The following is a 22,807-nucleotide window of genomic DNA, read 5'->3' as shown; positions in this document are numbered from 1 at the left end:
TAATGAAGTGAACCTCCCCTCTGAACATTGTGTCTTCATTGCAAATATGTTTTTTCCTGACATCTGTCATTAGCAAACATTTTCTTCCTTATTTTAATTCCCATCTCCTTTTTTATCCAGAGAGCTCTGGATTTGTTTTCGCTACCTTTCTCTTTTAAGAGAATATCCCTTGATTGCATCCAGACAATTTCTGTTTTGAAGGTAGCTCATCCATCAGTTACAGTTTTTACCGCCAACATTTTGTTCCAGTGTAGTCAACGAAGCTCCAATAAGTGCTGTACATCCAAGCCTATGGGTAACATTGCATCATCCAATTTCGGTAAATTTACATTGATACCAAATGAGAGTTTATTATTTCTTGACTTAATAATGGTATTGCCTATTAGATGTCTTTCAAATCCTGAAACATTGTTAACACACAGCTCTTTGCAAATGTTTCAATAACTATAACATAAAATGCGATTGCTGAGTGTCACTCCTGGATATCGACCTGATTTGATGCTTCGGCCGCCGGAGGCTGAGTTTTTACATTTTTGTTTGAGGTAAAGAAAAAAATGTAACATTGGATCTGGTGGGGTATAATTGATGGGAACTGTATCCTGTTAAATATTCAAGGATTGGACGATGCCAATCTTGCAATAGGTGACATTTGGAGCATTGGAAAGACTAATGAAATTGAGAGAAAAAAGATATAACCCCAATTTAGAGTTCTGCAGTTCTGATCCTGTCATGTGAAAGGAAATACTGTAGCAGCTTTTTTTACCAGCAATGGTGCAAATAAAGGTTTGATTACCTGCAGGAAGAAAAAAAGAAACAGAAGAAGAATAAAGACGAGCGATCTTCTTCTATGCTGTCATATTTTTCTGAGCTGTCATATTTTGCTGAGCTGTCAGATGCTTCTGAGAAATCAGATTCTTCTCGGAAGTCGGATTACTATGAACAGTCAGATTATTATGAACAGTCGGATTCTAATGAGAAGTCTGATTATTATGAACAGTCGGATTCTTCTGAGACAGTCTTCGGATTCGACTAGCAAGCAGGAATGTATAGATACCAAAAGACACAAGCATTGGGAAAAGATCAATAAACATAAAAAACACAAGCATAAGAAATCTGGATGAGAAATTAAAGACGTGAATCTGGTGTAGAAAACTGGATTTCCTGCTTCTTGCACTCACGTTGTTGGTATGTGAAACCTAACACTCAGGAAGTTGAAAGAAGCGTTTCTTTTTTCCGAAGTATTTTCTGTTGTACATTGTATTTACCCCGAAGATGAATAAATTTGAAATACACAATGTATTATTCAGTTGTCACAAAATGTTATGACAAAATGAAACAATTTGTATATTTCCCGTTCAGGTATTTCCAATTTAAGTGCAGCCCATGATGTTCAGGGAATTACCAATGGCTGATCTAACCTGAATATTTCAGCTGTACGATCACAGTTAAAGATATTAATATTGAAATTATTCATCTGGTTTGTTTGAAATTTCTTTCTACATAGAACATAGAACATACAGTGCAGGAGGAGGTCATTCGGCCCATCAGGTCTGCACCGACCCATTTAAGACCTCACTTCTACCCTACCCCCGTAACCCAATAACCCCACCGAATCTTTTTTGGTCACTAAGGGCAATTTATCACGGCCAATCCACCTAATCTGAACGTCTTTGGACTGAGGGAGGAAACCGGAGCACCCGGAGGAAACCCACGCAGACACGGGGAGAACGTGCAAACTCCGCACAGACAGTGACCCAGCGGGGAACTCGAACCTGGGACCCTGGCGCTGTGAAGCCACAGTGCTATCCACTTGTGCTACCGTGCTGCTATTTAAGTACAGTTTGGAACTGCATATTTCAAATGCATTACCGTATTTAAAATGCTGGTTTCTTTCTAATATATTAAGCATTCAGACACGAAGATCACAGTTCCAAGGCATTACGTTCCCAGTCTACTGCACTCAGTTAACAATTTCCAATGTTTTTGTTGCACCACCTTATCCAAAGACACATTTTCTTCAGTGTAACTGAGCAGATTTTAATGGGATCGCTTCAGCTTTGAACTTTGGTTCAGATAAGTTTCAATGTGTTGATTCTTTTTCAAAAAAGTCATCTGTATTCCGATACTAGGCAGTTAAGATATTTAAGGTAATTTTGTAGCCATGTTATTTAGTCTGTGCAGAAACAAGTGACTTTTATCTTGGATTTATGGGGTGCAAGCTTTCTTATTCTGCATACAATAAAATAATCTATTCTTGAAAAGTCAGTTTGTAACGACCCGGTTTCCAATCAAAACCAAAACAATTGGAGGTGTGTACAATGGAAAGGAGAATTTGACAAATTTTGCAGGTTTAAGTGCAGGCTACACCTCGACGAGTGACATTAATGTTGACATCCTTTGATTTAGCTCCTTGGCTGTTTTACATCCATCCTCACAGTCAGTAAGCCTACTGAGCTACATGTGTGGACATGTACACTGTTGAGCTGAAGCATAATGTTTCTACTTTTGCAATCAGTTCCCTTCATAATAAACAATAACATTCTATTATCTTTCCAAATTGTTGGCTGTATTTGCAAACTGGCTTTTTGTGATTCACGCACTCGAACACCCAGATCCCTCTGCATCTCAGAATTCTGCAATCTCTCACCATTTAGATAATAAGCTTTTTCATTCTTCCTGCCAAAATGGACAATTTCGCATTTGCCCACATTACACACCATTGCCAGATTTTCTGCCACCTCACCTACCCTATCTATGTCCAATTGTAGCCTCCTTACGTCCTCTTCACAATTTACTTTCCTACCTATATTTGTGTCATCAGCAAATTTAGCACCCATATCTTCAGTCCCTTCATCGTAGTTATTTATATAAATTGTAAAAGGGGTGATGCACCAATTCTGATCTCTCTGGTACACCACTTGTCCCTGATCACTTCTCTGCCTCTAAATGTAAAATTCAATTCTATCATGACCTCTGCTACCTTTGGTTGCCTTCACTGAGTTTATGAATTAGTCCTATCCGATTGCAGAATACCGCTTCTAGTACAGCCTGCTCTCTGTTCTAAGACACTATCCTTAAAATGTTCCATGAACTCCTCATCTACACGCGCTTTGCCATCTGACATTCCGAATATATATGTAGATTAAAATCCCCCATGATTATTGCAGTACTTTTCTGACAGGCTCCTTTTATACTGTGACGTACCATGTACTTCCAATTAGGGGACCTGTACACCACCTCCACATTTCCTTGGATGCAAACTTGCAGTTGGGAGGGAGGCTTGAATGTTCCATTGATCCAGAGAGAAATGCGGCTGGGAGCCTTCAACTTCTGGCAAGTGACTATTGACGGTAAGGTCATTGGGGAGGAACCAGACAAAGGGCAATCCAAAACAAGTCCTCAGCAGTGGAGCAGGTGGATGATACTTGTTTAGTATCAGTGGCTGCAATGCCAGATGAAGGCTGCAGCAGGGAGTACCCAGTCATCAAGGTTCCCTTGCAAGTGGAATTAGACCAACTTCTGTAAAGGACCGTATGTCTGCTGATATGCAATGGCATATCAGATATCCAGTCTACCAAGACCACATCAGTCAGATAAAACTGAGCGGTAAAGGAGAACTAGGGAAATCAATAACCAGTGGTGGACTGAGAAAGCTAAGGATATACAACTCCTCACTGACAAGCAATACACCTGGGCTTCTTCAGTACCACCAAAGCAATATATGGACCCAACACTCTCGGCCTCAAACCGGCGTGGAGTAAGGATGGAACCCTTTTGAGAGACAGAGAAAACATCTGCCTTCAGTGGAGCAAGCACTTCAAAGAATTCCTAAACTGTGATCCAATCACAGGTGAGCACAGGTTTGAAAGAATCCTCCAAGTCCCTATCTAAGATGACCTTGGACTCCAATCAAGCATGGATGGATTCTTAGCCGCCGTTAAACATGTGAAGAATGCAAAAGCTGCAGGAGCGGATGGGATCCCAGTGGAGATTTTGAAACTTGGAGGAGAAGAGATCACCCATCATCTCCATCAGCTGTTGCTGAAAATCGTGGACTGAAAGGAAATCCTGCGGACCTCAGGAATGTTGTCATCGCCACCATCTCCAAGAAAGGAGCCAAAGCAGTCTGTGGAACTCCCAAGGAATCTTCCTACTCCATCACCGGAAAGATCATCATCTGAATCCTCGCTAGCTGCTTTCTCCCAATCTCTGAAGAAATCCTTCAAAGGCAGTGTGGGGTTTGACCAAAACGTGGATCAGCGGAAATGATTTTCACTGCTTGGCAACTTCAAGAGAAATACCAGGAGCAACATCAACTACTTAAATGGCCTTCTTTGACCTGACCAAGGTTTTTTGACTCAGTCAATCAGCAAGTGCTATAGAAGACCCTGTCAAAGGCCCACTGTCCAAAGAAATTGATCCACATCCTCCGACTGTTACATGACAAGATATCCAATGGAAATAAGACAGAAAACTTGAGGTAAAGACTGGAGTCAAGCAAGGATGTGTCATTGTCACAACCCTTTTCTCCATCTTCATCACCACCATCATTCACATTGTCTAAAACAAGCTTTCCAGTGGAGTGGACATGATCCACAAGATGGAAGGAAAACCTTTCAACCTCAACCGGTTGAAATCCAAGAAGAAAATTATTCTGACGTTGCTCGTGGATCTTCAATATGCGGATGACATTACCATCTCTACTCACTCAGAAGAGAGTCTCCAAGCCGTGCTTGACACCTTCGCAGAAGCATACTGAAGAATCGGTCTCAGCTTCAACCTCAAGAAGTCTCAAATCCTTTACCAACCCAGCCCAGGGCAAGATCTGTTCTCTCTCTCCATCAAGATCAATGGAGAAACCTTACAAAACACGGAACATTTCCCCTTCCTGGGGAGCCACTTTGATGCGGAGTTCCGACGTTGTATGCAATTTGTGAGCATGTCCCTCAGATACCTAAGGACGAGAGTCTTTGCCGCACAATGACATCTGTGCTGACCCCACGATCCTCATGTACAAGATGGTCATCCTCCCACATCTTCTTTCTTGCTCAGAAACCTGGACTGTGTACAGATTTCTCAAGGTCCTAGAGAGGTACCATCAATGCTGTGTGAGATGCATCAGCTGGCAGGTTAGTATTAATGTCAGCGCCCTAGATGGAACCAAGAGCCACCATTATCGAGGCTATGAGCATCCAAAACAAGGCCATGTGCTTAGGATTTCAGAGTCCGAGCTGCCTAAGTAAATCTTTGTTCAGCTGAAGGAAGGCCCCCGAGCAAGAAGAGGACAATGGAACCTGAAGGCTTACCTCAAGGAATGCAACAAAGATGTCAATATGTGGGTGACACTTGTTCAGAAGATGCCTATTTGAAGGAACCTCTTGATCAAAGCAACACACATCTATGAGGACACCCAATGGCAAGAGAAGGCCTCAAAAAAGAGCCTGTGAAAAGAATATTCGCAATTCAGAGTCCAAGGACGAATCGCAGCCCCACGAAAACATCTGCCAAGTGCACAGTCAAAGATATGGCTCTAGGATTGGGCTCATCAGCCATGCAAGGGCCCACAGAACCCATGAACAGTAACACTGTGTTTCCTAGGAGCACCACTCCCACAATTGACTTCTTGCATTACTCATTTCTCATCTCAATCAAAGCTGCATCAACATCCTGGTCTCCAGAGCTTATTTTGTAAGGCTCTGGCAGTTCAATGTAAGCAAAAGTAACCAACATTTATGTCACAACAATTATGTGCATGAGTACCGTTCGGACCTCACCAGGTAGTCTCTCCTGTCGGTCGGTTCCAGACTGGCTGACTTTTTATACAAGTATAGGTAAGCTACTGCATCCCTAACATCTCAAGGAGCACAGGGAAAACAATCATCCCCATACCGCATTTATGTCATCCCTCTCTAATGTGCTAATACCATAATTAATCAACAGAACGACCCCTTCATTTGTTCTCAACTACTTGTCTTTCCTGAATGTCACTTGTTCAATATTCGGGTCCCAATTGATGTCCTCTGCCATTGCTATCAGGGTGATACTTATTAATTTTTGTTTGAGTTATCAGTTCATCTATTTTGCATACATTCAGGTACAGAACCTTACGTTTTGGCCTTCAATTATTTTTGTAATATCTAGCCTTACTTAGACTTGTATTGGTACAGTATTAAAATATCTTCATTTTACGATAGTATTTTTCATGTAAAGTCATTGGACAAGGAGATGCATCAAATAAGCAGAAAGGAAGCAGAAGAAAGGTGTTTCCTCATATATTTTACCTTTCGTATATGGGAATCGAAATCGGATTATCCAAAGTAAGTGTCTATAAGAAATAAATAATGTGATCTTCAGAAAATAGCATTTGGTGACTTGAGTGTGCACACTTGAGTTTAAATGCAAATCCTACGAATAGTATTTTCCTCACCCCCAGAAGGGATAAAAGCTTGATGTATGGGAATTATCTTTAACTGTTTAAGATGAAGATGAAGAGGAAGGTTGCAGTCTAAATTTGTTGAAATCAGTGTTGAATACTGAGGTCTTTAATGGGCCTAATCAGGAGATGAGGTGCTGCTCTTCTAACTTGCACCGGGTTTTACTGGAGCTTTGAAACAGGCCAAGGACAGACATGTGGGCATCAGTGCAAAGTGCTGAGTGAAAATTGTTTACAACAGGAATGTTGGAATGATGCTTGTACTTGCAGGCTGAGTGAAGGTGTCCTGCAACTTTTTTACCCAGTCTGTCTTTAGTCTCCCCAATGTAGAGAAACCACTTTGACAGAAGCAAATACAATAGACCAAATTGAAGGAAGTAGAAGTGAAATGGTGATTAACCTGAAAGGAATGTTTGGGGCCTTAAATGGTGAGGAGGGAAGCGGTAAGAGGGCAGGTGTTGCACGCTCTGCGATTTCGAAGGAAAGTAGCATGGGAGAGGATGGGAAGTTGGATGTGATGGAGGAGTGGACCAGATTGGCATGAAGGGAGAGGTTCCTGTGGAATGCTGACAGGGAGAGTGAGGGAAGCTCTGTTTTGCAAAGGATTGAGAGAAAGCAGAAGGTCGGAGGAAGTAACCAAAGTTTGGTGACTCTTTACTATGGGCCTTTGGAGCAGTGGCTGGATATCTGGAAGTGTGCTTGGAAGGTGAAGCCCGAGTATACGTGGAAATCCATGGGAAAGGAACATTGTTAGGTGAGTTGAAACCCAGAGGTAGATCTTTGTTAAAGACATCTGAGTGGAATAGAGATTTGGTAGAGAATTCCAAGAGGCGGTATTTGAGCGTGGAGATTGGAAGCCCTTGTGAGAAAGGCAGAATTTCATTGAGACCGGTTTCTCACAATGTAACAATTGGCTGGGGGAGTTGATGAGAAATCCATGGAAGTTGTAACAAACCCAGAGAACCATGGATGACGAAAAACATTCAGAATGCAGTGAGAAGGAAGTGAGAGGCTTTTAACAAGTGGAGCGCGTCTGCAGAGGCATCCGTGGAGCACAGAAAGAGCAGGATGGAGTTTAGTAAATCAATAAGGAGAGCAAAGAGTGGATATGAGAAAGCTCTGGCTGTTAAAAGTAGGTAAAATCCCAAGATATTTTCCAAGTATATAAATGGGAAGAGGATAACCAGGGAAAGGGTAAGGCATATTCAGGACCAAGGGGGAAATGTGTAGGTGGAGCCCAAGGATATTGGTAGGATGTTGAATGAATATTTCACATCTGTCTGCACCCAGGAGAATGAGGAGATAGTTATGGAACTTGGGAGAGAGATTGTGAGGTCCTTGAGCAAATTGTCAGAGAGAGTGGTGGCGAGGTATTGGAGGTATTGGCGGGCTTAAAAGTGGACAAATATCCAGCTCTGGATGAATTGTGTCCCAGGCTGCTGTGGGAGGTGAGGGAGGAGATTGCCGGGGCTGTGACCCAAATTTTTAAATCCTCTCAAGCCATGGGGAGGTGCCAGAGGACTGGAGAACTGCTACTGTGGTCCCAATATTTAAGAAAGTTTGTAGAGACAAGCCAGGGAACTACAGACCAGTGAGTCCAACGTCAGTGGTTGGGAAACTACTGGTGCAGATTCTTAAGGAGAGATTCTATCTCCACTTGGAGAGGCAAGGTTTGGTCAGGGATATTCAGCATGGTTTTGTCAGAGGGGAGTTATGCCTAACAAATCAGATTGAATTTTCTGAGCATGTAAACAAGCGTATGGATGAGGGTAGTGCAGTTGATGTAGTTTACATGGATTGCAGCAAAGCCCTTGATAAGATCTGACATAGGAGACTTACTATGAAGGCAAATACACATGGGATGGAGAGCGATTTGATAAGGTGTATTCATAATTTGCTTAGCGGTCGGAGACAGAGGATGATGACAGATGGATGATCTAGTGTCTGGAACCAGTGACCAGTGATGTACCGCATGGATCCGTGCTGGGCCCCATATTGTTTTTTGTTTATATAAATGACATAGATAATTATGTGGGCAGTAGAATCACGAAGTTTACAGATGACACAAAGATTGACCTGGTGGTTAACAGTCAGGCTGAGTGTCTTGGGTTACAAGGAAGATATAGACTTGTCAAATGGTCAAATGGGCACATAAGTTGCAGATGACATTTAATCCTGAAAAGTGAGGCGATACACTTTGGAAGGAGTAATTTAACAAGGAAGTATACTATGAAAGGCCTGCCCCTGGAAAGATGAAGTGTTCTGAAGATCTCTGAAAGCAGAAGGGCAGATGAAATGGGCGGGTGAAAAGGGCCTATGGGACACTCGCTTTTAACAATCGGGGCATAGGATTACAAAAGCAGGGTCATAATGGAACTGTATTGAACTTTGGCGAGGCCACAGCTGGAGTACTGTGTTCAATTCTGGTCGCCGCACTATAGGAAGGATGTAATTGCACGAGGGGATGCAGAGAATTTCTTTTTTTAATTTTGAGTCCCCAATTACGTTTTTCCAATTAAGGGGTAAATTAGTGTGGCCAATCTACCTATTCTGCACATCTTTGGGTTGTGGGGGCAAAACCAACGCAAACACGGGGAGAATGTGCAAACTCCACACGGACAGTGACACAGAGCCGGGATCGAACCTGGGACCTCGGCCTCGTGAGGCAACAGGGCAAACCACTGCGCCACCGTGCTGCCCGGGGATTCAGAGAAGATCACCAGAATGTTGCCTGGGATGGAACATTTAAGATATAAAGAGAGGTTCGATAAGGTTGTTGTCTCTAGAACAGGGAAGACTGAGGGGCGACCTGATCAAGGTGCACAAGGTTAGGAAGGGCATGGACAGGGTGGATAGGGACACAAGTTCAAAGTGAGGGGTGTGAAGTTTCGGGAGGGTTTAAGGAAAAGCTTTTTACCCAGAGAGCGGTGACAGTCTGGAATGCACTGCTTGGGAGGGTGGTCGAGGAGGGATGCCTCACACCCTTTAAATAGTACCTGACTGAGTACTTGGCATGTCATAACATTCAACGTTATGGGCAAGTGGGATTAGGTGGGCAGATCTGAGTCTTTCATGCATTGGTGCTGACTCAATGGGCCGAAGGGACTCTTCTGCAGTGTAGTATTCTGTTTCTGTGACCTCAGCAGCCAGTGGGTCCATTTTGCCCTTAGCAAGATGGTAATGAGATACCCTAATGAGCCGCTGCAATACATATTGTGTAGGCAAACCCACAGCATTGTCAGGGAAGGAGATCCAGGATTTTGATGGAACTGCACATAGAAATAGCTATCAGGAGGTGGACAACTGTGGTCACTCTCTCCCGCCCCTCCATCCTGTTATCTAGCGGATCCGAACCTTTTCCCTGCGGACATGATCCATTTTTGACCTCCAGATAAAATTGAAGCTAGCTCAGGTGATTGATTTTCCTCACAGGCTGTTGGTCCACCCTGGACTGACCGCCTCTCTTTAGGTTTGTTTTGCCCTAACCTCTCGTGGCCACCATCATGCCCATTCAATGAACGTGAGGATATATTTTTTTCAAATTGATCCTTCCATCCACACTATCACTGCACCATCAGCAAAATTGGGCATCTGCATTTCCACCATCGAGCTTGTTAATTAGAATGGTGTTGGAAGGATAATAAATATGAATTAATGGCATGAGCCTGTAGATAAAAATGTAGCAAGTACTAAGAAGAGAAAAATTGTAATGCACCCATAATGTCCCCACAGTGCAGAAGGAGGCCTTTTGGCCCATCATGTCTGTACCGATCCTTTTAAAGCATCCCAACTAGACTGTAACCCCATCACCCCACCTAGCCGACACATGTTTGGAGTTGAGAGGAAACCGGAGCACCTGCAGGAAACCCACACAGACACATATAGCTGATGTTGAGTATAGTTTATTTCTCACAGTAATGGTCTTAAAAACTGACAAATTGTCATGCAATTTCTTAAAATCATTCACCTGAAATGGATATCACCTCAAAAATTAGAATCAGGAGCAGCACAGTGGCGCAGTGGTTAGCACTGCTGCCTCATGGCGCCGATGTCACAGCTCTGCGTCACTGTCCGTGTGGAGTTTATAGAACATAGAACAGTACAGCACAGAACAGGCCCTTCGGCCCTCGATGTTGTGCCGAGCAATGATCACCCTACTCAAACCCACGTATCCACCCTATACCTGTGACCCAACAACCCCCCCCTTAACCTTACTTTTAGGACACTACGGGCAATTTAGCATGGCCAATCCATCTAACCCGCACATCTTTGGACTGTGGGAGGAAACCGGAGCACCCGGAGGAAACCCACGCACATACGGGGAGGACGTGCAGACTCCGCACAGACAGTGACCCAGCCGGGAACCGAACCTGGGACCCTGGAGCAGTGAAGCATTTATGCTAACCACCATGCTACCGTGCTGCCCCAAGTTTGCACATTCTCCCCGTGTTTGTGTGGGTTTCGCCCCCATAACCCCAAGATCTGCAGGGCAGGTGGATTGGCTATGCTAAATTGCCCTTTAATTGGGAAAAATTAATTGGGTACTCTAAATTTAAAAAAAATTAGAATCATAACATTTATAATACAGAAGAGGCATTTTGCCCCTTGAGTCTGCACCAGCCTTGGAAAAAGCACCCTCCCCATGTCTCGAGCACAACCTAACCTGCACATCTCTGGACACTAATGGACAATTTAGCTTGGCTAATCCACCTAACCTGCACTTCATTGGACTGTGGGAAGAAATCGGAGGCACTGGGAGAAGGTACAAACTCCACAGATAGTGACCCAAGGCTGGAATTGACCCCGGGTCCCCAGCGCTGTGAGGTAGCAGTGCTAACCACTGTGCCTCCCCATGCATTATCAGTTATTTGGGGATTCTGCTCGTGGAGGAAACACTTTTTAGCAATGCTGCCGGTCTGAAACGCTCCTTGGGACGTCCAATAGTTGTGAAAGGCGCCATATAAATGCAAGAGTTTATTCCAAGTAAAAACAAGCCTCATAGATCCACTTCTGCTCGGAAATATCTCATTGACATTTATGTTACTGTGTTTTAAGTTAGGCATGTTCAATCATTTGCTTAATTCAGTTGATGCATCTTTTCAACAGAGGGTTTGCAGTGAAATCGGTTTGGAGAAAAGTGCAATGAAATTACCATCCCCGCCCACCTCCACTTTCTCCCTCCGTATCGCCGACTGCCAACTGCCTGTGGACTTCACCCGGGATTGATTCCACTTCCGTGTTCAAACACTGTTCGCCGATCAAAAAGATAAGCTTTTCTTCTCCTTTTCTACCGAACGAGTTTTGAATAAAAATATTTCAAGATTGAAGTGCACGTCATCAGAAAATCGCGGAACTGAAGGTTTGAACCAGGAAGTGCTGAGTGTGAACATGGCTCTCAGACAGCAGGTCCAGAGTTTGACTGAGGAGACAATTTGTTCCATTTGTCTTGATTTCTTCACTGATCCGGTAACACTGGATTGTGGACACAATTTCTGCCGCTCCTGTATCTCCCAGTGTTGGGAAAAGAAGGAGATAAACTCCTGCCCGGAATGTAGAGAGGAGTTTCCGGAAAGAAACCTCAGGATAAATCGGGCCTTGGGGAATCTGGCCCAGAAAGCGCGAAATTTAAAGCTGAATCCGAAAGAGAAGGAAAGTAAACTTCACTGTGAGGAACATCAGGAAGAACTGAAGCTGTTTTGTGAAACTGACAAGAAATTGATCTGTTTCACTTGTGTAGTTGCGCCGGATCACAGAGAGCACCGCTTCCTGTCGATTAAAGAAGCTGCTGAAATCTGCAAGGTAAAAGGGAAAAGATTATCTAGCCTGCCAATTTATCACATTTTCCTGCTGTAAGATCTTAATTCTATGATTATCCCTCCCAATCCTAGGATCAGCTGAAATCTTCCTTAGATTCTGTCACAGCGAAGAAATCGGAGGTTCTCCAAATGGAAATGAAACAGAAAGGGAAGATTTCTGAAGTGAGGGTAGGGTCTCCCTGTGCTGATTTTCTGGGATCTCGGTTAGTTTTGTTCCCTTTATCGCGGGACATTAATTATGTTTCACATTTCATTCGGTAGGAACAGTCGAGCAGTCTGCAGACCCACATCACATCCGAGTTCAGTAAAATGTACCAGATTCTCACTGAGAAAGAGCAGCGTTTACTCAGAGATCTGAGGGAAGAAGAGGAGAGGATTCTAGAACCAATGGAGAAAAACCTTCGAGAGATTCAGAAGGATTTAAATTCTATTGAGGAGAAACTCTACAAGTTGCAGAAACAGATGGAGCAAAAAGACGAGCTGATATTTCTGAAGGTGAGGGAACATATTGCGGGTCAGTTTAGTGAAACTCCCTGTCACTCGCTTAAATGCAGAATTATACTGACTTTTTTTGTTATTGAGGTTAATCGGCTGTTATTGCAGAACTAATTGCATTCAACTCTACTCTGTAGAACCACGGGAACGCCTGTAAAATCCTAAGGATTAGTTGTCCTGATGTTGATCTTTACGTTGAATTATTTCCGTGTTTCCCACGGATTCAACTCAGAACCACGGGAACGCCTGTAAAATCCTGTGGATTAGTTGTCTTGATCTTTACGTTGAATTATTTCCGTGTTTCCCAAGTTTAATTTTCTCCTGGAACTCCAATTGTAATCCAGTTCCAGTTTCATGTTGTGAGTGTGTGTGTGTGTCTAGTACGGTGTGTGAGAGTCACTGTGTCTGTGAGCGGGACTGATGCTCAGTTCCAGTTTATTTGACTCTCCACAGTCTTCCTCCCAAAATCCATGACTTTCCACTTCCGTGTTGTGTCTCACCAGCCTGTTTATATATCTTAAAATCTGTTACTAACATCCTCACTCTTGTGATTTCTTTCAGGAGGCAGCTTGTCGGAAGAGAAGGTAGGAAATGCGCTTGACTGAAACAGCACATTTGTCCTCGGAAAGTGTTATTATGGATTTTCTTTCTGGTTAAAAATGCTGAAAGAGATGAATGTAGCTGGAATATTTCAATCATTTCCAAAATATTCTAACAAAGACGAATTTATAACATTAACTATTTAACACTGACAGGATTCTGGATGAATTTAAAATATTCTCGGTCGAAGATGCCGGTCTATCGTTCGGGAAGTTCAAAGGTCCTTTACAATACCGAGTCTGGAGAGAAGTGGGAAAGATCATTAATCCCGGTAAAACTCATCTATTCATTTTCCTGATTTTAAATCCAGTTGTGACGGGACTAAAGGGTCTCCAAAGTCCCAGATTAAATGTTCACTTTGCCGGTTGTTAATCCTCGGGAGCCTCTCCATTCTCATATTTTACTCTCTGGGGGTTCCTCTGGGTGAGTGTCTGAAGCCATCAGCACCGTGTGTCAAAGCAGTGAAGGGATCTGTATAACCAGAGGAATAGAGCACCAATCTCAGGATGGGAAACCCAATTGGTAGAGGAGACTGGATGTTGCTGTCTGGAGTCCTGGGTGTTATTTTTTTATTATTGTATTATCGGGAAGACATGTGTACATTAGGGAGCATGTGCAAACAGGCAGCTAATCTATTTGGTTAAAACAGCCGCCTTAGTCAAGAAGAGGGGGCTGCAGAAACTCCGAATCTGCACTCTCGGGAAAGGCATGGTGATCTTACTGATTCAATAGAGACCAGATAAATATCTACCAGTTTAACATAGGCAGTGTCTACAATGAAGTAATAATCCCATAGTCCCAGATGACCATCGGCTGCTTTTCCCTTTTGACGAGGAGAGCTTTGAGGGCAGCATGGTGGCACAGCACTGCTGCCTCACCGTGCCAGGGACCCAGGTCAGGTGACTGTGGATTTAGTACTTTCTCCCTGTGGATTTCCTCCGGGTACTCCTGTTTCCTCCCACAGTCCAAAGAGGTGTGCAGTCCTGGTGGATTGGCCATTCTAAAATCACCCTAGTGTCCAGAGGTTGGGTTACAGGGATAGGGTGGGGGTGGTCCTAGGTAGGGTGATCTTTCAAAGGGTTGGTGAAGACTCGATGGGCCAGATGGTCCCTTTCACTGTAGGGATTATGATTCTAAGTGGTAATTATCTAACCTGAGGGTCACCATGCCTCAGGCGAGGGGCAAGGTTGAGAAGATGGGCCTTCATGGACACTCCCAGCTGGTATGGGAATTGAACCTGCGCTGTTGGTCTTCCATCACAAATCAGCTTTCCAGCAAACTGAGCTAAACCCAATCTTCTACAGCATATCTCTTTTTTCAGCAATCTTCAAGTTAATTATTAAGGTCTTGGATTCTGCTTTTATCGGTGCTGTTAATCGCATCCAGGACTGAACCATGTTGATTCTGACTGTTGGAGTTTATTTATGCTGATGTTAATAATCCCAATAACTGGACTGGTGTTTAATCCTCTCTGTAAATGTCAAATGAACTAATATTGTTTCAGACACACGATCGAAAGGCTGCACTGTAGCACGGTGGTTAACACCATTGCTTCACAGCACTAGGGTCCCAGGTTTAATTCCTGTTTGGGTCACTGTTTGTGTGGAGACTGCACGTTCTCCACATGTCTGCGTGGGTTTCCTCCGGGTGCTCGATTTCGTTCCACAAGTCTCGAAAGACGTGCTTGTTAGGTAATCTGGACATTTTGAATTCTCCCTCTGTGTACCCGAAGAGGCGCCGGAATGTCACGACATGGGGCTTTTCACAGTAACTTCATTGCAGTGCTAATGTGACAATACTTGTGACAATAATAAAGACTATTATTATTAAATATATCAGCGCCACTTCACTGTCGCTGGGTCAAAATCCTGCAACTAACTTCCCAACAGCACTGCGGGTGTACCTTCACTACATGGTTTACAGCTGTTCAAGAAGGCGGCTCACCATCACCTTCACTAGGGCAATCCTGGTCCAGCACTAAATACTGGCATTGTCAAGAATGTTCATATTCCATGAACAATTGAAAAGGGAGTCTTAAAAGGTCTGTGATGTCCAAACGTGATATTGTGCTGATGTACTGATGTACACTGCTGTAAAATGTTACTGTGCACAGGGAATGTACCCCCCCCCCCCCCCCCCCCCCCCAGTGAATGAAAAATAAATTACACAGGGGTTGGCATAATATTTTGACAATTATGCACAAGACATATTACAATCTTAACATTGAGTCTTCATTAAATTTACCACCTCTGGGAACTATAGTTTTTGCTGTGGGGACAGGATGCGGTGAGACTGAACGGATGGTGAATACAATCATTGGAAGTGTGTAGTCTGCTATTTTTATGTTTTTTCATAGGACAGATATTGACCAAACATAACACATTGCTGGAATTCTCAGCATGATGCTTGGAATGCATAGTTTAGAGCAGCTCAATGCATCAGAGGCAGACATAATTTAAAATATTTTTGCATGTAGTTTTCCGTAGAGTGAATGGGAGCCTGAGCAGCTCTTGGGCAGAGGGACTATTGTAAGGGAGGCCTGCTCTTGCCGTCGGGTGTGCCTTCAATCAGGTCATTCCTCTAAGTAAGTCTCTTCTGAGCAAGGGTCTCCCAGGTGTTGACGTCTATATTGCATTTCTTGAAGTAAGCTTTCAGGGTGTCTTTGAAATGCTTCCTTTGTCCTCCTGTTGTTCAGGAACCGATCCCATTCCCAACCTCTCCTACCCTTAAAACACATGCACACTTAGGAAATACAAGGTTAATGTCAGGACTGAACTCAGTGGCAATGGTCTCTGTGGTCAAATAGACCAACACACTTGGTATTCAATTGTCACATTTACTTTGTTCTATTTGTGTTCAGCAGACAATTGCATTGAACATAAATCTGTCACATTACATGACTCAATTGTCAGTTTTCATTTAATGTGAGTGCATCACAGCTTCACACCTGGAGGTAACTTTATTTTATTTCACAGGATATTTTGCGAAAGACTGCTTCATGCAGCCTGGAGGTGTTGAGTGCAACCTATTTCCTGATGATAAGGTGGAAGCAGCTGACTGCCCCACTCAATCTGAGCTTCAGCCTCCAAAGAAGAAAAAGAAGGTAATTATTTATTTTGTGGATGTAGTCTTAACTTATAATTCCAGCCATCTGAGAGCATTGTCCTCACCAGAATGCAACCTGCCAGGTAATTGTTATCATCAGCGACCATCAATGATTGATCTGCTCCTGTATTTCTCAAAATGTTCATTTGTTTACTTAATTTGTTTGACAAGTAAAGGAAAACCTCTCCCTTTGAAATTAAACATCCAGAATCTTCAATAGCCTGACTTCCTTCACCAGTACTCAAATAATTCTCTGAACTATCTTGAGCTCGATCTCCCTTTCACATGGATTCTGAAAGAGTGCCCCTATTTCACCTCTACCACTGCTACAGATTTAACAGCCATTTCTTTGTAGATGCTTCCTTTCCTACTACTGCAACTGGTCTTCCATTTAATTTCCAACCATCTGCCCAAATGCATCCCACTTGAAAACACTTAGGTCTCGGAATATCATGTATACTCTCCTTTCTGAGGTGAGGTGATATTTCCTGACCATCTCCATCTCTTTCTTGCAATTTATTTTCTTTTCTCTTACTCACTTTCCATCCTTCTCATGTTTAAAAGGATGCTGAAAAAAGGTTTGGTTCTATGGACCAGTTTGTAATCATCAGTTAACTCTGTTGCCTGTCCAGCAATTTTAACCTTTTTGTTCCTCAACATGAGCTCTAATAACCAAAGGAAGTGAAAATTTAAATTCCTGTTTAACGCCTGTGTCCAGCTGTCAAAATTATTTTGCTTCACTTTCTTGAATTCAACACCAGTTTGTTCATGCTGTTTTTTTGCATGTCCAGATTTCTGCCCATACCCCTCGGAAACCAAGTCATACGTACTAAGGTTAGCGTTCTTTTTTAAAATATTTTTATGAAGGCATTTATAAATTTAACAATTTTAACAATACCAGATAAACGTCTGCCACCTCCGGGCAAACCCTAGCATCAATCCCCTCAGGGCGAACTTAATCTTCTCGAGCCGGAGAAACCCGGTCATATCACTGACCCACACCCCTGATGTCGGGGACTACGAGTCCCTCCATGTCAATAAAATCTGTCTCCGGACTACCAGGGAAACAAAGGCCAAGACATCAGCCTCTCTCACCCCCTGGACACCCGGGTCTTCTGACAACCAAAAATCTCCACCTCTCAACTCAGAACCACCCTTACCCCTCAGTACCTCTGACATAACATCAGTAAAGCCCTGCCAAAATCCCCTAAGCTTCGGACATGCCCAAAATAATAGGGACATGATTCGCAGGCCCACCTGCAGACCGTCACGCCTATCAAAGAACCTGCTCATCCGGACCACTGTCATGGACCACCTTAAATGTTATCAGGCTAAGCCTGGCACACGATGAGGACGCATGGATACGCCTCAGGGTGTCCTCCCACAACCTAACCTGCACGTCTTTGGGTTGTGGGGGTGAAACCCATACAAACACGGGGAGAATGTGCAAACTCCACATGGACAGTGACCCAGAGCCGGGATCGAACCTGGGACCTCGGCGCCATGAGGCAGCAATGCTAACCACTGTGCCACTGTGCTGCCCTCTGATCTATTTTTACCGTTGTCATGTGTTCTTCTCTCATTGAGATGGACAGTTTGATCATGCCGCCTGTACCACCTTGTCTCTGTGGAACCCCTATTGGTTTTGATTAGGGTTGGGGTCAGAGTACGTATGATGAGGCGGGGGAGGAGGCATGTCTATAGGTGGGGCGCATCTTTCCTGGGGGTTAAAGTGGCAATCACGAGCCCAATGTTCCTTTGCCCCACATTTTCTACATTGATCCTGGGATCTACCTCTCCCATGCCACTGTCCTCTGCCTATGGCTCTCACCCCCTTTGCTAAGTGCCTGGGTAGGTATGTTTAATTATAATATCGTCAAGCACGTTTTTGTCTCTACTTGTCTAATAGTAATAATCTAATAATAATCTTTATTAGTGTCACAAGTAGCTGAGAGAGTCCTATTTAGAGAGTGCTTTTGGGGTTCGCGTCCCATTAAATTAGAGAAACTGCATGACTATGCCAATTTGTTGAGGGAATTATAATTCAGTACTCTGAATTTTTGCCAAAGGTCTTTTAATTAAGCAAGAAGTTTGTGGAGGGCTGGATAGATATCAGTCATTCCAAATGTCCTGTCTTACAGAGTTAAAAGCAGATATTTATATCACACAGTAAGCAATATCTGGGACAAAGGCATTTCTTTAGATTAGAGAGAGAGACAGAAATACAAACAGGCCGGAGTCATGTTTTAATAATAAACCTTGGGTTTCTTGCCTAAGCAACATAAAATCATGTTGTCAGCAAAACAATGTGCAGCTGTACGCTTGTTTACATTGTATGACCTTCTGACTATTTCATACAGAACTCTTGACTGAAATAAGGCTAAATATCAATCATGCTTTTCCAAGTGCCTATTTTCATGAAACATAGTCAAGCAGCTGGTTAAATTGAATACCCTTAAGCAGGGCAACTAATCCGCACACTAAAGTCCCTTCTACACCAGGCAAGTGGAGAGTATTCCTGACTTTTGCCTTGAAGATGGTGGACAGGATTTGGGGGGTTAGGAGGTGAGTTACTCTCTGTAGGATTCCTAGTTTTTGACCTGCCCTGGTAGCCACAGTATTAATATGACTAGTCCAGATCAGTTTCTTATCAATGGTAATCCCAGGATGTTGATTGTGGTGGATTCAGCGATTGTAATGCCATTGAATGTCAAGGCGGTGGTTAGATCCTCTCGTGTAGGTGATGGTCATTGCCTGGGTAGGTATATTTAATTATAATATCGTCAAGCATGTTTTTGTCTCTACTTGTCTAATAGTAATAATCTAATAATAATCTTTATTAGTGTCACAAGTAGGCAAGTGGAGAGTATTCCATTACACTCCTGACTTTTGCCTTGTAGATGCTGGACAGGATTTGGGGGGTCAGGAGATGAGTTACCCGCAGTAGGATCCCTAGTCTTTGATCTGCCATTGTAGCCACAGTTAATATGGCTAGTCCAGATCAGTTTTTGATCAATGGTATTCCCAGGATGTTGATTGTGGGGGATTCACACGATGATAATGCCATTGAATGTCAAGGGGCGGTGGTTAGATCCTGTCTTGTAGGAGATGGTTGTTGCCTGGGCAGGTATGTTTAATTATAATACCGCCAAGCACATTTTTGGCTCTACTTATCAATAGTAATAATCTAATAACAATCTTTATTAGTGTCACAAGTAAGCTTATATTAACACTGCATGAAGTTCCTGTGAAAATCTCCTAGTCGCCACACTACGGCGCCTGTTCGGGTACACTGAGGGAAAATTCAGAATGTGCAATTCACCAAACAAGCACGTCTTTCAGGACTTTGTGAGAGGAAACCGAAGCACCCAAAAGAAACCCACGTAGACATGGGGAGAACGGGCAGACTCTTTCACAGAAAGTGACCTAAGCTGGGAATTGAACCTGGGTCCCTGGTGCTTTGAAGCAACAATGCTACCATACCGCCCATAATTGCTAGACATGGATAAGATAAAGATAAGTCGGAACGGTGGTGTCCCATACTCCCTTGTTATTTTCACTTGCCTGAGTGAACACACTTTGCCACACTGACCTTCATCAGCCACCTGTCTGTCCACTCCACCTATGTCTATGTTCTTTTGAAATTGTACTCTGTTCTCTTCACAATTTACATTATTTCCAATATATTATGCCATCTGCAAACTTTGAAATTGTCCCGTGCACCGAACCCTGGGGAACACCACTACAAATCTTCATCCAGCCTAAAAAATATCCATTAACCATTATTCTCTGCTTCCTATTATTCAGCCAATTTTATATCCATAATTCCAGTGTTCCCTTTATTCCACAAACTATAGCTTTTCTCACAAGTTTGTTCTCTGGCACTGTATTTAAAGCCTTTTGAAAGTCCGTATACATCACATCAACAACATTACCCTCATCAACCCTTTCTGTTACTTACACAAATACTCCAGCAAATTAGTTAAACACATGAATATAAATTTAGAGTACCCAAATTAATTTTTTCCAATTAAGGAGCAATTTAGCATGACCAATCCACCTTGCATGCACATCTTTGGGTTGTGCGAGCGAAACCCACGCAAACACAGGGAGAATGTGCAAACTCCACACAGACAGTGACCCAGAGCCAGGATCAAACTTGGGACCTCGGCGCTTTTTGAACAAGGGCGTAACGTTTTCAGTTCAACAGCCCTTTGACACCTCCCCAGAGTCTAGAGATGAGTGGAAGATCATGGCCAGCGGCCCTGCATTTTCCCTTCTCACTCCGTTCAATATCCTCAGATGCATCTCAGCCGATCCCGGTTCCGAGTCATCCTGACGGTCTGGTCAACATTTTCTCATTCTGAATTTTGAACTCCATTAGGGACAGACTTTCCTCGTCTGCCACCATGTCCTGGGTAAAATCAACAAATTTAGTAAAGACAATGCAAAGTATTAATTTAATACCTCAGCCCTGGCACCGGCCTCCATGTGTATTTCCCTTTGAAATCTCTAATCAGCCTAATCATTTCTTTACTACTCTTTTACTATAGTACATTTGGGCCTCCCCTTTATGTTGGTTACCAGTCTTTTCTCATAATTCCTCATCATTTGTCATCCCACTTCACTTCTCTAATGAAGTGAACCTCCCCTCTGAGCATTGTGTCTTCATTGCAAATATATTTTTTCCTGACATCTGTCATTAGCAAACATTTTCTTCCTTATTTTAATTCCCATCTCCTTTTTTTATCCAGAGAGCTCTGGATTTGTTTTCGCTACCTTTCTCTTTTACGAGAATATCCCTTGATTGCATCCAGACAATTTCTGTTTTGAAGGTAGCTCATCCATCAGTTACAGTTTTTACCGCCAACATTTTGTTCCAGTGTAGTCAACCAAGCTCGAATAAGTGCTGTACATCCAAGCCTATGGGTAACATTGCATCATCCAATTTCGATAAATTTACATTTATAACAAATGAGAGTTTATTATTTCTTGACTTAATAATGGTATTGCCTATTAGATGTCTTTCAAATCCTGAAACATTGGACAGCACTTTGCAAATGTTTCAATAACTATAACATAAAATGCGATTGCTGAGTGTCACTCCTGAATATCGACCTGATTTGATGCTTCTGTCGCCGGAGGCAGAGTTTTTACATTTTTGTTTGAGGTAAAGAAAAAAATGCAACATTGGATCTGGTGTGGTATAATTGATGGGAACTGTATCCTGTTAAATATTCAAGGATTGGACGATGCAAATCTTGCAATAGGTGACATTTGGAGCATTGGAAAGACTAATGAAATCGAGAGAAAAAAGATATAACCCCAATTTAGAATTCTGCAGTTCGGATCCTGTCATGTGAAAGGAAATACTGTAGCAGCTTTTTTACCAGCAATGGTGTAAATAAAGGTTTGATTACCTGCAGGAAGAAAAAAAGAAACAGAAGAAGAATAAAGGCAAGCGATCTTCTTCTGTGCTGTCATATTTTTCTGATCTGTCATATCTTGCTGAGCTGTCAGATTCTTCTGAGAAATCAGATTCTTCTCGGAAGTCGGATCACTATGAACAGTGAGATTACTATGAACAGTCGGATTCTAATGAAAAGTCTGATTATTATGAACAGTCGGATTCTTCTGAGACAGTCTTCGGATTCGACTAGCAAGCAGGAATGTATAGATACCAAAAGACACAAGCATTGGGAAAAGATCAATAAACATAAAAAACACAAGCATAAGAAATCCGGATGAGAAATTAAAGACGTGAATCTGGTGTAGAAAACTGGATTTCCTGCTTCTTGCACTCATGTTGCTGGTATGTGAAACTAACACTCAGTAATTTGAAAGAAAGCGTTTCCTATTTCCGAAGAATTTTCTGTTGTTCATTGTATTTACCCCGAAGATGAATCAAATTTGAAATACACAATGTATTATTCAGTTGTCCCAAAATGTTATTACAAAATGAAACAATTTGTATATTTCCCGTTCAGGTATTTCCAATTTAAGTGCAGCCCATGATGTTCAGGGAATTACCAATGGCTGATCTAACCTGAATATTTCAGCTGTACGATCACAGTGCAAGATATTAATATTGAAATTATTCATCTGGTTTGTTTGAAATTTCTTTCTACATAGAACATAGCACATACAGTGCAGGAGGAGGTCATTCGGCCCATCAGGTCTGCACCGACCCATTTAAGACCTCACTTCCACCCTACCCCCGTAACCCAATAACCCCACCAAATCTTTTTTGGTCACTAAGGGCAATTTATCACGGCCAATCCACCTAACCTGCATGTCTTTGGACTGAGGGAGGAAACCGGAGCACCCAGAGGAAACCCACGCAGACACGGGGAGAACG

General features: G+C 42.9%; 1 protein-coding gene across 5 annotated transcripts in view; it reads left to right on the top strand.

The window, feature by feature from the left end:
- Nucleotides 1-22,548, top strand: part of LOC119975437 (zinc-binding protein A33-like) — a 40,092-nt gene extending 17,544 nt beyond the window's left edge. Inside the window, exons 1-8 of one of the 5 annotated variants that reach the window (XM_038815087.1) lie at nucleotides 11,621-12,232; nucleotides 12,322-12,417; nucleotides 12,511-12,744; nucleotides 13,306-13,328; nucleotides 13,500-13,615; nucleotides 16,320-16,447; nucleotides 17,241-17,283; nucleotides 21,876-22,548. In XM_038815087.1, the coding sequence (XP_038671015.1) occupies nucleotides 11,822-12,232; nucleotides 12,322-12,417; nucleotides 12,511-12,744; nucleotides 13,306-13,328; nucleotides 13,500-13,615; nucleotides 16,320-16,447; nucleotides 17,241-17,282 (1,050 nt within the window). In that variant the 5' untranslated portion in view covers nucleotides 11,621-11,821 and the 3' untranslated portion in view covers nucleotide 17,283; nucleotides 21,876-22,548. Of the gene's footprint in view, nucleotides 1-799; nucleotides 1,186-11,618; nucleotides 12,233-12,321; nucleotides 12,418-12,510; nucleotides 12,745-13,305; nucleotides 13,329-13,499; nucleotides 13,616-16,319; nucleotides 16,448-17,240; nucleotides 17,284-21,692; nucleotides 21,735-21,875 lie in introns of those variants that run through there. The other 4 variants (XM_038815085.1, XM_038815088.1, XM_038815084.1 and 1 more) reach the window with 4 other exon arrangements.
- Nucleotides 22,549-22,807: the final 259 nt, after the last annotated feature.

The sequence above is a fragment of the Scyliorhinus canicula genome, chromosome 13, assembly GCF_902713615.1.
Source record: "Scyliorhinus canicula chromosome 13, sScyCan1.1, whole genome shotgun sequence".
Lineage (NCBI taxonomy): Eukaryota > Metazoa > Chordata > Chondrichthyes > Carcharhiniformes > Scyliorhinidae > Scyliorhinus > Scyliorhinus canicula.
The sequence above is the reverse complement of the archived record's forward strand: the minus strand, read 5'-3'. Positions and strand labels throughout refer to the sequence as shown.